The 18,202-nt window shown below is 37.2% G+C and overlaps 1 protein-coding gene across 4 annotated transcripts; it reads right to left on the bottom strand.

Annotated features, from left to right (window-relative positions):
* Nucleotides 1-1,095: 1,095 nt before the first annotated feature.
* Nucleotides 1,096-17,076, bottom strand: LOC111342411 (prolyl 3-hydroxylase 1). Of its 4 annotated transcripts, none has more exons than XM_088754772.1 (12): nucleotides 16,286-17,076; nucleotides 14,622-15,069; nucleotides 14,010-14,146; nucleotides 12,060-12,212; nucleotides 10,894-11,010; nucleotides 9,431-9,538; nucleotides 7,883-7,921; nucleotides 6,202-6,312; nucleotides 4,654-4,804; nucleotides 3,807-3,933; nucleotides 2,927-2,999; nucleotides 1,096-2,443 (listed from the first exon to the last, which is right to left on the bottom strand). In XM_088754772.1, the coding sequence occupies exons 1-12, from the start codon at nucleotides 16,829-16,831 to the stop codon at nucleotides 2,198-2,200; spliced, it is 2,256 nt and encodes a 751-aa protein (XP_088610898.1). In that variant the 5' UTR covers nucleotides 16,832-17,076; the 3' UTR covers nucleotides 1,096-2,197. The 4 variants fall into 4 exon arrangements, with proteins under 4 accessions (XP_088610898.1, XP_088610899.1, XP_088610902.1 ...); XM_088754773.1 differs by having other exon boundaries at nucleotides 6,202-6,309; XM_088754776.1 differs by lacking the exon at nucleotides 7,883-7,921 and having other exon boundaries at nucleotides 6,202-6,309; nucleotides 16,286-17,074.
* Between the last annotated feature and the right edge of the window lie 1,126 nt (nucleotides 17,077-18,202).

Raw genomic sequence — 18,202 nt, 5'->3', positions numbered from 1 at the left:
CTTGCAAATGACAGTCTCGTACATAAACACTTACAAGAATAGTCGCTCAGAAGGTCTTAATCACGACCCCACAAGCTCCACAGTTTCAATACTTATCGTGTCGAAATAAAGGTTTTAATTACTAACTTACTTTCTAATTGAAAAAAAAGACGAAAGGTCATACTCTTTATCAAAGTTTTGAGTGATTAAACTAGGTTATTGGATGAACAAAACCACAGCACGTGGTAAAAAATAACATCGAAAAAGTATGCACATAAGTATTATTTTACCTCTGAAACACAGAAATAAGATTAAGAAAAGGAAACTTTATTGTATTCGAACATTGTTTTTCTTGTATTTTAAAAAACCTTAGTACGTAGTATTGTCAGTGCACCAGACGAACCGAAGTTACAACAACAACTACAAGATCAAGAGTGATCCTCAGTATTGATAAATAACAGTGAAATATTTACAAGTCATTGAATGGTTTTGCGTTCTATTTGGCTTAAATCAGCACAAGCACGTTTTGCAAAGTCTGGCCAAATCGCACGACTCCATAAAATGAATCATTAACATTGGCAGCCTTTGAAAATAATTTTAAGTGTTTATTTATCCCAAATTGAACAAGATAAATAATGTGTTTGCTTGAAAATTTGCTTATGGTATACATGCAAAATTTTGACGCTGTTTTCCTCTTAAATCATGTTGCTTTTTTTTTTTTTGCCGTTTCCCGCCGGTAAGTCCCAGCTACATTCAGACGTTGTTTGAAAATTAACAACTTTGATCGACATGCTACCACAAAATGCTCTGCTAAATTCAGGTGGAGGACAATACAAACATACCGCTGGGACTTGCTCTAAAGTGACCACGACTGCTTCATGAAGGTAACCGCTTAATGGAGGTGAAAAATAGTGATGGAGAGACTTTGACCGCTTTATACAGGGTGACCCCAAAATACGGTGCCGCATAATATAGGTTGGATTGTGGTTTTGTTTTACTCACTGAGTTGATATTGGAAATTGACCACCGTAAACAGTTTCTAAAACAGTCATTTCGAGCGTTAGCCCTTTCTCAGAGCGAATACGAAAGGCTAAAGCTATAACGAAGGACCAAAGCTCGTGACACACTTTTATTGACGTATAATTTGCTTTTCATTCACAATAATTCGTTCGGGATGGCATAATGTGACGTTACAACCCGCTTGCTATTAAGTCCCCTTAACTCTCTCAATTAACCTGCTAAACAATGTAATTTCTTTGGGTAAATTTAAATTTTGTATCCTCGAATTTACCTCAATGGCTGAATTCTTGGCACACGTATCATATCTTTGTAATCAAAGAACATGCTCTATCAAAATTACGGAAATCTGATTAATATAAAATTTTACTGTGTGTCTGATACACGTATATTTCTGCATATAAGCAAAGTCTATCAGTAGCCTTAGTATTACTTACAAAAACGAAGCAACCTTTCTCAGTTTCCTTTCGCATCAAGAATTATAGGAAACATTCGTTTCGTTGGATCGAGGTCACCGCCTTGCGCAAACACAATGGACTCCACTGTAAGGCCTCTTTTAAAATTTTAAACAATTCTGTTTTACTTCAACGATAACAACAACTATTCTCCATTTTTTAGTTTCCTTCTTAGAAATAATTGCTAGCCGCACGTTTTGGTGTTACTTCTCAACCCCAGCATGTTAATTAGGTTATAACAGCAGTTTCCCACCGTACATGCAAACGTAATGATTTCGTAGGACACATTTTCTTTCGACTCAAGTCAACCAATTTTAAAGCAGGAAAAAAGTGAGAACAGCATTCACTATCACACGAAAACCACTTCCAATTCTTCCGTCGAAGAGTGATTACAAATTAGATCAATAGGGGCAAGGTATATGAAAAATTTCTCTTAAAAAACCGAAAAAGTTAAACTCTTACTGCCAGTGGTAACCATTAAAACAATGCCTCCAAAACTGACTTAAAACAAAACGAAGTTTACAAAAGTATTTTAAGACGTAGCCTAGTTTTTAGCTCGTCTTGGACTTTGTCGGTACCCTTCCCCACCCCGCCGGGTTATCTGTCCTGCAGTTTGGTAATTAGCCTAAGAGTAAGTTCTCCGCGTTTGCTCGTCGCTTGATTAACCCTAAACGTCTTCGCTTGATGTTTGAAAATGTGAGCTTGCTCTCGGTATAAAACTTGAATTTTAGAAACGGAAGCTTCGGCTAGAGTTCAGAATGTGCGGCTACTTCCGGCTTAAACAACGGCAACTCTGTCAATCGCTTTTCCTCCTTTGCCATCTGAAGAGTTTCCCAGGCAACTTTTCGAAGTTGTTCGTCGTGTTTTTGTCGTAAAGTAAACCACAGAGCCAGAGCACACCGGCGCCCCTCTCGAATGCCGGCCACACCGTGAAGATTCTCCAGTCCAGCTGAAAAAGCAACGGCTCGTCCGCATTCTGGTTTAAGTTTAGCCTACGAAACAAGAGGAAAGCCGAGAGAGATATTTCATCGAGGTGCGTTCCCAACTGGGTCTCGTCACGAAACGAGCCGTTTTTCGAGTACGTTGTGTGACTTAACACGAGGGCGGCTATACGCCAAATAGAACATTTTGAAAATTGGTAATAACTACGCCTCAAAATGCCAAAAATAGAGCAATGCTCTATTTCAATACAGGTTGGTGCAGGCATTATTACCCGAATTCAGTGTGATGTCTATAACGTTTCAGCTGTATTTGAAAATCAAAACTAGATTATCTTTGGAGTTGTGGGTGGTGTAACCATTTGAGTCCCATGATCTGGCTGTCAATTCTTTCCTCTGGATTTTAAACATTCTCCTTATAATCAACAAGGAGATTCTAGCGCGGGATCAACATAGCAGCCTGTGACTGATGAGTTAATCATCCTTACACAGGTTAAAGCCACATGCTTTTCACTTGTGCGACCTAAATGATCCTACCTGAACAGAGTCATCAGGGTTAGCAAACAAAAACTCCCCTCCTTTGAAATCACCATTCAGATACAGCAGAGCACTGAAATGAAATTTAAAAAAAAAGCAGGGAAATAATAATAAGAATTGCAACGGCAGTTACACCATTACTTAGAAGTGAGATCAGCATTGTTGTAATCACACAAATAAATCCAATTGAAATAAATTGCCAGAAGAATTCAGGCTAGAGAGAGGAAAGAGACAAGAAAGCAGAAACTGTGTTAAAACAACGAAACTGTAAAACGATGGCTATCATGCGGAACCTTGGAAATGACATAATGAGAGAGAACATTTCAAAGTTTATAATGTAGACAGTGTTGCTATCTACTTGAGATTAAAAACACACACAAAACAAATCATCGCAGTACAGCCGCAAACGAAGTAGATGTTGAAGTCAAGCCCGCAAACTCCTGATCAAATGGCCACCCCCCCCCCCCCTCACCACCACCATCCTCTCCTCCCACACCACGATAATCTCAGGAAAGATATGATTACGCCTTAGAAAATAAAGGGGGGGGGGGGAGGGATTTCTACAACCGGGACGGTGAGCGGAAAGAACAGAACGCGCTGTGAAGTGATCGTACTTCGAGTCTTTTTTCGCGCTGGAGTTTCTTTCCCCATCTCTCTTCCTTGAATAGAGGTTTTGCGCAGCAGCCATGTTGGATGGCAGGAATAATAGATTATTTTACCCATGAGAAAAATATTCTTTCTTATGCAAAATATTTTCATTGTTCCTGCCATCCAACATGGCTGCTGTGCAAAACCTCTCTACGAAAACCACGCAGGCTGAGAAAAAACGGCGGGGAAGGTCACCCAATTCTGATAACATAGTTAAAATATTCTGACATACCTAAAATCTCTCCACGTATAAGCTGGCGATCGCTTGGGACAAGAGCCCAGTCCATCAAGGTTCAGTAAACAGTTGTCCGAATGAATTGGGTGGCTCAAATGGAAGCCTGGGTCGGGATCGCTGGGGTCTAGGTAGGAAAGAGATTGCTTTTGTTACAATACATTTTTTCCGACGGAACAAGTCGCCGTGACTAAACTTCAGAGTTTTCCTTTGAAAATTTACGCGAGGACATAAACTGTGCATTGTGAACGCTTTATAACGTTTATCGTTGAGTCCTGATTCTCAATAAGGGAGATGTTTTTCCATTTTTTTTCAAGCACGCACCCACGCACACAAACAAACAAACAAACTTGAATCGTTAAAATGGTCAACAAACTATCTATGGGTATAAAGTCCCTGGAGGAATAAGAGAGCTATTGCATGAACGAACAACTAATTATAATCTTAGAGGAAAACATATCCTCGAGCTACCCAAAGTAAATACAACTACCTATGGTCTCAAATCGTAGCGTTATAGAGGTTTTTATGAGAAATTTTCGCGGCGTGTCTGTAAAGTAGCTAATTAGCTAAGAACATTTGACCACGTTCAATAAAGGTTATTGTAGGTTATTGTACAAACAAAATCAAACAAACAGAAACGAACTAAAAACTAACAATAAAAAACACAACAACAACAACGAAAAAAAACGTCTCGAGGTGAAAAGAGTAAACACAAAGTGTTTAAAAGATGAGATCCTTTCATGCTCTGTAACCAGAATAACGTGACGCAGTGGCTGTAAATGGTCCGCTGGAAAACCTCACTCAACCAGTCAAATCTGCCGCCGAAGGTGAAAGCAATTCAACTTACCCATTAGCGAGGTGCGACAGACTAGATGTGAATATGAAAAGTACAAAGGCGTGTCCAGTTGAAAATAATCCTCAGTAAACTGCCGAACTTTATCACTCAGGTTGAAGTAAAGCTCTACTTCCTCCAGAGGTACTTCCTTTCTACGAGCTGCCTGATAGATTAAGATATCAAATGAAGATAAGTCCTTGAACAATACTCTACACTGTGACAGAAAGGCAACAATATATTGGCCATGTTCTTAATGACTACAGGGTATTTGGATTGTGTTGAAGATTGAACCCTGAAACGTGAAAGCGCGCAATTGGCGCTTTGCTCACGTTTCTCCCGCTTGGTCAAAAGAAAACTGGCGATTAGCTGTGCAGTTTGTTACGTTCATCCATCAACCGTAATTCTCAATTAGAGAAGTATATGTACCGCCCCATTTTATCACGTATATTAAACGTTTTGTTTTTAAACGTTTCCCGCCAGTACCCATTTTTGACTTGCCATCACATCCACTTTCATTTCACAGACCCGCGCGTATACGGGGAAATGAAAAACTACTTCATAATAACACTTTTTCACTCCCAAGATCTGGTTGTTAAAACTCCTTTCTAGCTGCTACATATTTCCTTGTACATAAGTTATGCGAATTTAGTGTTAGATCAAGGTAACAACTTCTACCTGATAACCATGAGTATTCTCATTACCCTTTTTCTGGATAATGTATGGATAGTGTAGGAAAAACTTGCAAAGTAATCACTTCTGGGAGTTTAAGAGTTGAAATTAAAACGTAGGAATGTGGGCAGGTCAACAAATGAAAGTGGGTAATGGCGACTCAAACTTCGGGCCCATTCCACGGTTTAGTGACTTTCGAGTGGAGAAAAGTCACAGTAAGAGAAATGTGTCCTTTCTTGAGTGTCATAATTAGTAATATAATAATAATAAATAATTTAGCAACGGACATTCCACTGGGTGGCTTTTCTTGTCCACTGTTTCCAGATCAAATTGGAATTTGGAATGTTGGTTTTTGCGGAGGGAGGAAAACCGGAGGACCCGGAGAAAAACCTTTGGAGCAAGGACGAGAACCAACAACAAACTCAACCCACATGTGACGCCAGGAGCCCGTTTCTCGAAAGTCCCGGTAACTTAACGGGCCCGTAAAGCTGTTCTGTTTTCATTCAAGATGGTGATTTCAAAAGTTTTGAAAATGACACAATAAAACTATCCGCTAAAGAAACAAAAAGGACTGGTTTGGTTTCAAGAATCTGCCTTCCTATCCTTTAAATTTTGATTTTAAAATATGGCTTCGGGCCCGTTAAGTTACCGGCACTTTCGAGAAACGAGCCCCTCAGTTCCGGCAATCGAACCCAGGCCACAGCGGTGGGAGACAAGTGCTCACACCACTGCGCCACCCCTTCTGCCCGTAATTACCCGATGACACTAACCAGGGCTCGAACCAAGACTTCTCGATTCAGATGCTAGTGCACTGATAATTAAATCATAGTCAACACTTCAGTAATTCACAAGGGGTCAAAAAACATTCATGCATACACAAAACTTACGTACCTTTGAAGCAGAGAGTATAGTAACGCCGGAAAACGTTTCTTTCTCAGTGAAAGAAAATGGCTTCTCGTCCTTGTTTCGTTGATCGTAACCATCACCAAGTGTGGCTGTCTTCTGGAACAGAGCAAACAGATCAAGACCCAAATGTATAGCATGACATGACCCTCACTGGAAAACTCGATGAAAACGAAGCTTGTAATAACTTGCCAATGAATAAACCACTTTTTTTTCTCCTTGCGAAATACGATGATCAAAAACTGGGACTAACTGGTACAAGACTATAAATTTCTTGATATGCAATCACGATATGAATCAGAAATTTTACCCCACTTCCGTCCTCATTCGGGCTCCTTTCAATGAAACACAAGGTGGCTCGATATTGTTGCAAAACTTCAACTTGGACAAAATTTCTCAATACTTTCCTTTGGTAAAACACAATCCTTTGTCAAATTTACTGAAAATCTCAGGTTCACGGGTTACATGAGGATGATGGTTTTAAAAATCATACCCGAAGGAGTAGAAACCAGTCCGTGATTGACATTATACTGTATGGGAGCTATCTTAAAAATTAATCACTCCGTTCAGCAATTAACACTTTAAGGCCCCCTGCCAGGTACAGTATCTGAGACAAACAGTACTATCATTTGGGTACGGTACACTAAATTTATATTCGAAATCCACAAATCCGAAATTCGCACTTTTACTAGCGATTCCCTAAAAGCCAATGTACATAAACAAGTTAAATATACAGAAAAGGAAAGCAAAACGAAATACAAATAAAACAGGCAAAATGACGGACAAAATAACGAAACTTGCAAGATTATGTGGCGACTACGACGACTAAAACATAATAACAACGGCGACAAGAAAACTACGGCAGAAGAAGCTAAACCAAACAATAGAAACAATGCATAAAAAAATGAACACGAAAATATGAAATGTAACGTAACCTAAATGACTGGCAAACCTAATTAAATCACAAATATACACGGAACAACTGAAAACGGAAAACAATATACAAAGGAAGTGAATGCAAAACAAAGGTGAGGCAACGTGACTACACACAAGATGAACTCATAGTCTTAGGAAAGCATGTTTTAACTAGTACAAAATTACGTCACGCTATTAATTCATGTAACTGTTCACACGACAATCATGATGGCTTTTATCCCCTTTCTACTGTTTTCAATGAATAAACGATGGAATCAGTACAAAATTCTGACAAAGGAAGTCAAAGTTTTGATAGGCAGAGTCTCCAATGGAAGAAATTGTTAATAAGTGACTGCATATCAAGAGATTTTAGTCATCAATAATCTGCGACGTTCGAGTTTTTGTTTGTTTGTTTGTTTTTTTTTTTTGGACAAATAGAATGGAAAATGCCAGATTTTACCTAGCACTTTAACACTGTTGTCACTGAATTGTCCATAGTTTCTTTAGTTTCAAATTAATTTCAACATCGCTGATCAGAAATTAATTCAAGCACGATTTGCACATGCAGGACTGAAAATGGTGGCCAGAAATTACAATATAATGTTGTTTACAATTACAATTCTAGCTTTTCCATATGTTTACAATCAAAACATTTTGTATACATTCAATTTTAAGTTAATTTTTTACAATTTATAATCTTGTCTATCTATTAGTTCACTTTTGGACAAATAGAATGGAAAATGTCAGATTTTACCTTGCACTTTAACACTGTTGTCACATAACTGTCCTTAGTCTCTAGTTTCAAAACAATTTCAAAATCGCTGATCAAAAGTTAATTCAAGCATGATTTGCATATGCAGGAATCTGAAAAGGGTGGCCAGAAATTACAATATATTGTTGTTTAGAATTAAAATTCTAGCTTTTCCATATGTTTACAATCAAAACATTTTGTATACATTCAATTTTAAATTACTTTTTTTAAATTTATAATCTTGTCTACCATCAGTTCACTTTAATTAATTATACACCAAATCAAATCAAATCAAAATATCTGGAATTATAAAAAAAAAAAGGTAATAATTAAAAATGATTTAAGTTTATTGTTGTTAGGGGCAAACTTTACCTTTGCTAAAAAGATATTTTATTGGTTTACATGTAACTGCAAGTAATCATTGTTTCATCACATTTTACCGTTATAGAGGGTCATGTCTTTTATTTTATCATTTAAATGTCATTAACAAGCTGGCAAAAATCACTTGAAATAAATTGCACAAGGTATAGGACAATTAACGAAGGCTGCAAATGCCATTATTTTTTAGAACATTCGTTTATCAATTTTGAGTAAAATCACAAGACAGTACTTTGTTTTTTCTATATGAGCACAGGGTTTGGAAAATGATAAAGTATGACTCCTCGCTTTATTCAACAAAGATGGGTGAAAAAATGTGTTTTTTGTTGTTTTTTTATATGATGTGCAAGCTCTCTTTACATATTTTTCTGGTGTTATTGTTTCTTTGTTTTGTTTTGTTTTATTGTCAAATAAAGGTTGTTATTTTTAGTTTGACTAAACACACATAATTATATCCTTTCAAGCTAAAATTGAACAGTTTACAACGAGTTTGTTTGATACATGTAATCCAGTGCAACATAAACTTGATGTTATCAAATGATGGCTGCCAGCTTGTTACAGTAATTAAGCTTATCTTTATGCCTTACGATTAAAACTTAAAAGTTGGCAGCAAATCTGTGTGGAGCTATACAAAGCAAAATAAATCATAAACATAAACAGGGTAAGTAAACATATCGTATTTAGAAGAACACAATTACAGGCTGTAAATCAATTTCTGAAACACAGACTAAAGAAGCGGGTATCTTTTGTGGGGGATAATTCAGACTTTGAAAACTTTTGTTGCCAACAGTAAATTGGAGGCAAGAAAGTGTATTTTCATGTTCAATTTCCTTTAAAATCTACTAACATTGGTTTTAATTAATTAAAATGCCTGTCAGGAGTATAATTATTTGTATCTTTGCTTTGTACAGGACGTGTAAAGAATTTCTTCTTTTACTTCAAATCAAGGCCTGATGACCTCTCAGGCTACAGTGAAGCAGTGCATGTTACTGATCCTAGAAAGTGTGTATATTTTGTCTTTTAAGTAAGGGTGGCTTGAAGGGAGAAGAGGCTTGCATCAAGAGGAAGAGGCATATGAAAATTTGGGTGTTAGGTCATAACTGCTGCGGACATCTTGGTGAAACAGCAGAATTGTAGCACCCCAAAAACACTCAACAGAAACAAACTGCATACCTCAGCTAATTTAATCAACATCTTACACTCCTCTTCAGTTGCCATTCCATCCACGGCGACCCTCCATGTGCCATTCAGGTCAGCCTCAGTCATAAGAATCTTTGATCCCTAAACAGCAAACAAAAATTCATAGCCAATTAGAGAAAAATTAATACATGAAGTAACACTTCTTGTGGGCCAGCAAGGCCTTTACAACTTGAATTTTGTAATTTAAGAATGTGTGTTTCAGAATTGCTGCCCTTTCAAAAAGTAGTGGCTATATATAATTTTGAAGCAGATAGTTATTTGCTCAGGAGTGTTGTTCGCCTACAGCACAGGTGTCTCATTAAGGCAAGTTAATGCTAAGAAGTGCGCAATTGTTTATCTAACCAGCCGTGTATAATTTGGTGTCAGAGTCGACAGTAAGGGAAGGGAGCAGGTCAAGGGGTGAGAATAATATTCACTCCCCAAACCCAACCCCTCTCCTTATGCTTGACTGTCACTCACCCCCTAAGTACAAATTTCTTTCTCTCCCCAGCCTTCCGCTGCCACTAAAATCAAAGAATAGTCCTTTTTACAGTTGTGGGCTTAGTGGCCAAGCCTTTGAACAGGAGTGAGGCTAAGGGTGACCTTGTTATGATACAGATGTTGCTGCTTTTCAAATGCAAATTTCCTTGTTATCATGCTAACTAGATGCTGGTCTCTATCACAATGATGTCACCCTCAGCCTCCCTTTAAATCAAAGGCTTGGCAACTAAGTACACAACTGTAAAATGGTCTATTGGCAGCCATATTTCACTAAGAAAATACTGAGCAGTTGCTTGCCCAAATTATGCCTGCTGTGCAGGCTAGAGAGTTGTCCTTCATGTACTAATGATGGAAATCTAATCATCGTGAAAGCTTACTTTAAATTAAACCCTTTAGCTTTTAATAGTGACTAGAATCCAAATTCTCCTTAACATAATTATCACAAAATAAGGTCACAAGAATAAAGGAAATGATCATCAACTAAAGGAGCTCTTGACTGTTAATCAAATTCTCCTTGTCTGCAGCTTCGGAAATCTATAGAGAACAGTATAGAGAACACACCTTCTTTTCTCCTTAAAATATCACACAATAAGGTCATAAGTCAGAATAAAGAAAATGATCAACTATCAAGGCTGTGGTCTAGCTGCCCCTGGTGGCCCCTGGCACCTTACTTTTGCTCTTGGGCAACTCATCAGGAAGTTTAGTTTTTTCATACAAATCAAATGCTGGGAACCCTGGATTTCATAGTTTCAGAGCACTGGCCTCCATTCAATTTTCCTTAGAGCAAAGCCTTGACTATTGAAGAAGCTGCTGATTGTTAGATGAATTCTCCTTATCAGAACCTTGGGAAATGTATAGAGAACAGTATGGAGAGTATGCCAACTGTTGTTAGGGTGGAAAGAATTAGGGTAACATCTTGCAAAAACACACATTTTCTATCAGTGCATCAATTCTACCTTATATCTTTCAAAATTAACCACATCATTTGGATTCTCCACTGGTGGTTCTTTTTTGATTGGACCCAGACCCCAGAGCTTCTCAACTGTGTAAGCTTCTTCCCCCTCTACCAGATCCTAAAGGAAATTAAAGATGGCCGTTAATAAACTAAAAGATCTGTGAGCAGTTTACCTATGTTGAAGCTCATGTGAAGGAAACAAAATACAAAATGCAAGGGGACATCAGCATTATATATTATTATAAATGACAAGTTTAAGTGTTCAAACTCCTTGCTATTAAATAACACTGACTTATCCAGTTAATTTCACTATAGCTGATTTGATTGACAGGGCTGATTTTATTTATTTGTTTATTCACTTACACAATTCTTTTTTAAACAAAGAGAAAAGCAGCATTTGGCACAATTAGCCCTTCAGCATAAATGGCAAGTGATAATTAAAAAATCCACTGTATTTGTAACATAAGCATTGTGTCTCTTTATGAGCCAAGTGGCACATCAAGCAAGCGCTTAACTCCAGTTTTTGTAGCATGAAGCAACTATAAGGAGTTGAATTCTACTCCCCCTGGATAGGATGCTAGTCCATAACAGGGTTCCCCCCTCCCCCCCCCCCACAACATTAAATTTACCGCTCTTGCCCAAGAACACATCACAATGTCCCTGGCCAGGGCTCAAACCTAGATCACTTGATCAAGATTCCAGCGCACTAACCACAAGGCCACTCATTCATTCATTCTTTTATTCACACTTATTCTACTAAAAATAAAACAACGAGAAAGAGAAAAGGTAGAAAAAAAAAGAAGAGAGTTCTAACTATACATGAGTTCACACAAAGCAGCAGAAAGAGTGTGTAGTAGCCAAAGGCGCCAAGCTTTCAAGTTGGCCACTACCACAGAGCAATTACGGATGGGTGAAAGTTAAATACACTTAAAGGCAAAGCACATAATTTTATACTAGATAGGTAAAATAGCTCTATGCCTCTCTAACGTAAGCATGTAGCACTCACAAAATACATGTAGCACTCACAAAATACATGTATGATACATGCACATCTACATATATGTCATTTATAGTCATTAAATCATAAACCTGTGGATGTTTAATCAATACATGTACGGACTGAACTTCACTGTCCTTCACCTCTTACAGACTTATAGTCACACTGACCTCAAGTTTCACTTCCTCTTCTCTTGGTTCATCATCCCTACCATCATGAAACCAGGTGTCGCTGTCATCAAAATCAGCCTCATCCATGTACACCTTTGCCATCTGCAGCAATTTTCTCTCGATTGATGCTTCCTTGAAATACTGAATTGCTGCCTGAAAGTTATTTGGAGTTGAAAATCAATGTCATCATAAACTGGAGTTGCCAATAACAGTATTACCGGTATATGTCATCGTAAACTGGAGTTGCCAGTAACAGTATTACCGGTATATGTCATCATAAACTGGAGTTGCCAATAACAGTATTACCAGTATATGTCATCGTAAACTGGAGTTGCCTGTAACAGTATTATATGTCATCGTAAACTGGAGTTGCCTGTAACAGTATTATATGTCATCGTAAACTGGAGTTGCCAGTAACAGTATTATATGTCATCGTAAACTGGAGTTGCCTGTAACAGTATTATATGTCATCATAAACTGGAGTTGCCAGTAACAGTATTATATGTCATCGTAAACTGGAGTTGCCAGTACTACCAGTATTATATGTCATCGTAAACTGGAGTTACTAGTAACAGTATTATGTCATCGTAAACTGGAGTTATTAGTAACAGTACTGTATTAGAATTTGGGTTTTTTTGCCAACCCTTTCAGTCCCATAATCTCATTATCGATTCCCCTTACCATGTGTCACATGATTCTTATTATGTTAGTTCCAAGAATTTGGTATTGGATCAACTAATAATCCCCTAATTTATACTTTTCTTTCCTTTATCACTCTTCTGCTTGATATTAAAAGAAAAGTATCTTTCTTGGCCACTCATGGGAATTAAACAGTAAAGACCAACCAAACAATGTGACAAAACCACCTCACACTGACAGTGACTATGAACACATGAAATGATTTTAATTTTCACTTTCTACACCACAAAACACCACAGGTAGCATCCTCTAGAAAGAAGTCATGAATTGTGAGAAAATGATTAGAAACACAATATAACTCCCAGCTCCTAGTCATGCTTCTTACCTTATTTTCCTGCACGAAACCTAGTAGACCATTCGAGAATTACATGCTCTAAACTCAGCTGTCTGCATGACATTTGCTTGTAATATTATTTTCTGTGATCAACTGCATTAAAAGTGAATTGGTAACCATGGAGAGATTCTAAAGCTGATATTTTCAATGTCAATTAGCAATTTGCCAGAGCAAATCCAAAGGGTGAATTTGAATCCATGAATTCTCTGATGAAGGCCCACAGTCAGAAAGACAGCTTTAGAAAATCTTTGCAGTGGGCCATTTATATTAATTATCAACTCAGTTGATAAAACCAATTGAAATTATCTTGTTATATAAGACTCTCCCGATGAAACAGCATCACAGTTTCTTTAAAAAAATACCTACTTTAATTAGCATACTTATTTGCTTGATTGTGTTTTGCTGATAAATAGAAGGTTTAAGTTCATAAATTTTATTACTACAATTGAGCCTCCATAATCAGGACCTCGATTATCTGGATTTCTCGATTTTCCACACTTTTTCTCCCTCCCCAATTTTTTCATGAATATTTATTACTCATGATTAAGATCTGTTGCCATATTCTTTTTAAAACTACAGCACTGAAAAATGAAGTACAGATTATGTTCTTCTTTAAGACAAACTGACTTACTTCAACATTTTAGGCCAATGTAAAAATATTTTTCATTAATTTAAATTGTTAATACACACGTGTAGAGGTATTCATGTAAGACACTCTGTGAAGATGTAGACCATATCTTTTTCAAAACGATTTGTAAATGTTTTGTTTGAGGACTACATGTCACTTTCTGAATTTAATCAGTTTTTGTTCACCATTAATATTCATATTCTCAATTATCTGGACCCTCAATTATCTAGACCATTTCATCTAGTCCCAACAACTCCAGATAACTGAGGTTCAACTGTATTTAAGTTACCTTTCTTGCTGTTATTTTTAGGCTCTGATCTCCCAGTTCCCCTTTGAAATATCTCAAGTTGTCAATCATTGTATCGTCATCTGGATCCAACAGCAAATAACTTGCGGCACAGCCAGCAGCATCCCATAACTTTCCCACTGGGAATTGAAAATTGATCAGTGTAACAGAGTATAATCAAACAGCAGACAAAAAAATGTACCAATAATGATTACAGAACAAAATGGGCAAATAAAGCCAAATTAAATCTTTGCACCCAATAAGCTGCAGAATCTAGAATGTGCATGTACAGTACATGGACAAATACACCTTTGAGTGAGCTAATATACATGAAGTCAAGATTGCTGCAGTGTAGTTTCTTGTTAAATTTTTATGGACCAAAGTTAGGTCAAGGTTCATCAAAATCATAACTAAAAGTTTCATGCAAGTGAATGGAATAAAATATTACAAAATATCAATTTTGAACAAGGTTGTCAAAAAAAAAAGATGTTTTTCCTTTTACAGCAAGCAATGTAGATGTAAGACCTATAGAATATAGTCCAAGCCATTTCATTAGGATATTACACCATCCTGTGCATAGGGTTAATTCAAGACACATATTGACGATACACTAACCTTTAAAGTAAGCCATCTGGAGATAGTTGTAGTGTCTTGCAAGATAGTTCCTCACAAAAATCCCCTTCACTTCTCTCAGCTTATCAGGGCATCCATTGCGGCATTCCAAAATGTCAACATGAACCCCAAACAAGCCAGCTCTGCTTAAAATCTTGTTCTTTTCACGTTCCTCTTCACACATTATTTTGCAGTTGTCATAAGCAGTGTAATACTCTTCAAGAGCTTGTTCAAATCCCTGGATAGCATCACTCCACTGTTCTTCTTCATACAAACGAGCAGCATTGAAATAACTCTCTTGATGAAGTGTGGGTTCTAATGAGAAAATCCCAGATTCTGTAACACCAGGCATTTTCTTGTAGATTTTTATATTGTCTGCCATGGCCTTGTCTTGTGGTTGAGCTTCTGTACATGTGTAAGCTGCTCTAGCTGCTTCTACCGCTCGGCCAGCCTGTAAGATTAGACACAAATGTGTAAGTAAGAACTTAAGATTGGGAAAGAAATGGTAACATATAATTCAGCTGGTCTGATATCAGGTCAGTATAGTTGTGAGTACAAGTCCATTATAATTACTTCCTGGAAAAGACACTGCACACTCTACCATTATGCTTCTAAAAAGAAATGGTCATCAACTAAAGCAGCTAGGAAAATGTATAGAGAATACGTAAACTGATGTTAAGGTGTAAGGTTTACTGGTAACTGAAAAAAAACAAAAAACAGAATTATATTCATCCTCAAATACCGGTAAGAACCCACCTTAACCATTGTAACAGAGATTATACTAATTAAACCATTGTTTCTCAGATAAAGTAGTGTATCCAAATTCACCCATACACCACTGGATGTAAAATGTGATTACCGTTATTAAAATGTCGATTATTTTCCTCAGATCATAAATGTATCTTATTTTCAATAATTTTCCGCGGTTTGTGACATTCTTTACCCTGTATAAAGTATTTACCGCTGCATCGTGACAACTTATCCCTTAAAAATCTTCAGAACTCACGAACCAATTCCAGCAAATACGAAAGACATGTGAATGAGCAGCTATTTTAAATCTGCGGTGTTCCTCATGAAAAAAATAAATAAATAAAGAAGCCCAGAGAAAATGTCATTCACCAGCTCTCCCACCACTTTTTTAAGGGTCAATGCGCGATCAACAATATTACGCACGTTTACATTTTACACGTGAATTTACATGCATAAGAAGGGCCATCTTATCACAATACATTAATTCAAAGAAGTATTAAGCAGTTTCCTGTTGATAAACGATCACTTGAATGATTCAGTACAATGCGTTTACCACTTTTCTTTCAAATAACACAAAAGCCCGACATGGACGCGAACAAACAACTGTTGTGTTATCAAAGCTTAGATGTCACGAACGATCAATTAGTTGGAAATTTTTCTCATCGCGATCTGAAATAATTGTAGCTGGCATAAACTTCCAATTAACAAAGCTCAATAGAAATTTATTTTTTCACTGAAAATAAGAAAGATGTCACTAATACCAGGGGATTTTGTCTGCAAACACGTGGGTCACAAAGCTAAGAACAGAGCAGGCATTTATATTTATTTATATGAAGTTAACGAACAAAGGTTCAATAAAAAGTCAGGTTGGATTGAAAGAGTAGGTAAATCGTTCGAATAAAGGCAGATTCACTCACCTTGTAGTAGGCAAATTGAAGATAGCCATATGGAAGCCTTTTCTCGAAGCTGTCCCGAACCGTGACTGAGACTTTGGTTCGCTTACCGAGATATTTTTCTCGGCACTGCTGACTACACTTCTGAGAATAAATCGTGTAACGATAATAATTCAGCTCCAAGTCGCTGATTGTATTATGAGACGATGATGCTTGGAATCTCTCGCGGCAACGCAATCTACAATGAATCTTGACTTGTTTTTCGTTTCTATAATCAGCGATTGCCTTCTCAAAGAGCTCGATGGCTTCACTCCACTTTTCATCGCGATACGCGCGTTGACCGTCTGCAAACAGCTCATCGTACGCTGTCGATTTTCGTGCCGTGATGTTCAGCCTGTCCAAGAAATCTGCACGAGGATTTGATGCTGTAAATCCGCACAGAGAAAGCCAGAAAAGAAGCCTTGCGGCCATAGTTTCCGTCCTTTCTGATCGTTCAAGATTCAGCACCGTTCTATGATGGAGTGCACAATCGATTCGTTGAAGATTTGCGGGTAATCCGACTATTATCATCCGATTGACCAATCACAGCTCAGAACCACCGGTAGTTGATCGGTGAAGGCCACTTTGTTCACCCTCTTTAATTTGCTTTTCAGGATCTTCCAGAAAAAAAATCCAAAACCTAATTCGCAAAAAAATAAGCAAATAAAAATAAAAAAATACACAAAAAAGTGAGTAAAACCAAAATAAAACGTGAAAGCTCAACGTCATAAGCAATTAGCAGATCACTAGGTATCTTTCAAAGCCTTTTCGTGTCCTCAGTCCATGTCCATGTTGTCTTTCGTTTTGAACTAAGTTCGGGTAACTTGAAACACCTGCAAATAACTAATTATTTTAAAATCATATTATGGCGAAACTTCTTCCTAACCATCTTCTTCTCTGAAACTCAGTTTTACCCAAGTATATTCTTATTTTCTTATTCAGTTTTCCTTAGAAGATCAAATTTAACGCTTACAAAGTCACAAATAAAATCATAACTTATCGTACGTCATGGAAAACCACGACTATAAATATTTTTAAAAGTATTCTAGAGAGAAACTTGAACAGCAAGCTTACTAATCTATTACACCGAATAACTGAATTTTTCTGAGCTTTTTGAACAACACTTTAATTGTGTTAGTCTAGATTTGAGATACTTTATTTCCGTTTCCATCCATAAGCACCAATAGGAGGTCAAGTAATAACGCGAAAAGGTTTTCTCGCCCGGATTTCATTCCGGAAAGGGATGTCTTCCCGCAATTTGAAGCTGCCATTTGAGAAAATCAGTTTAATTTCCTCAGGGATAAGGTGAACTTCCTTGATAAATTGTCTAACATGATGGAATATTGACAAAACATACTTCATAGAACTAAACCTCCCAATGCGTCTTTCAGCATCTATCAATAAAAAAGAGCACTTTGTTAACTAAAAAAAAAAAAAAAAAAAAAAAAAAAACCAAACAAAAACATTAATGGGATTCATTTCCTGATAAATGTTCCCTCTTAAAAGATGATCCGGTCACAAGCTTCCAAGAAGTCCAATGCCCAGAGATGAAGAAAAAAGGAGACAGCCACAAATGAAGTAGTTTGAGACTGAAGACCGGTTGAGACAAAATTGTGTTATGAACTTCTGTTCTTTCCACTCCCCTACAAAAAATGTTAAGTCAGTTGCGCGATATTTTCGAATACTTTTCGGCGAAAGCTAGTTGAGTCGAGTCAAGAGATAAAAACAGTTTATTATCTCTTAGTCAAATATAAAATTTTGTGAAAACTAGCTCTTTATTTTGTTTCATCTCAACGGGGAAGGGAAAGAGAAAGCCAAACTCAAGTACAGTGGAATCCCGATTTCTCGAACCTCCAGGGGAAACGAAAATTGGTTCGAGAAATCGGGAGTGAAATTACAAGT

This window comes from Stylophora pistillata, chromosome 3 (assembly GCF_964205215.1).
Source record: "Stylophora pistillata chromosome 3, jaStyPist1.2, whole genome shotgun sequence".
NCBI lineage: Eukaryota > Metazoa > Cnidaria > Anthozoa > Scleractinia > Pocilloporidae > Stylophora > Stylophora pistillata.
Note: the sequence above shows the minus strand (reverse complement) of the source record. Positions and strands in the feature narration are given on the sequence as shown.

Coding starts and splice junctions, on each gene's coding strand:
- LOC111342411 (XM_088754772.1), bottom strand. CDS start 16,831: ATGATAATAGTCGGATTACCCGCAAATCTTCAACGAATCGATTGTGCA. Junction 3,934..4,653: donor CTGTCGCACCTCGCTAATGG/GTAAGTTGAATT, acceptor TTTCCTACCTAG/ACCCCAGCGATCCCGACCCA. Junction 2,444..2,926: donor ACCCTGATGACTCTGTTCAG/GTAGGATCATTT, acceptor CTTGTTTCGTAG/GCTAAACTTAAACCAGAATG.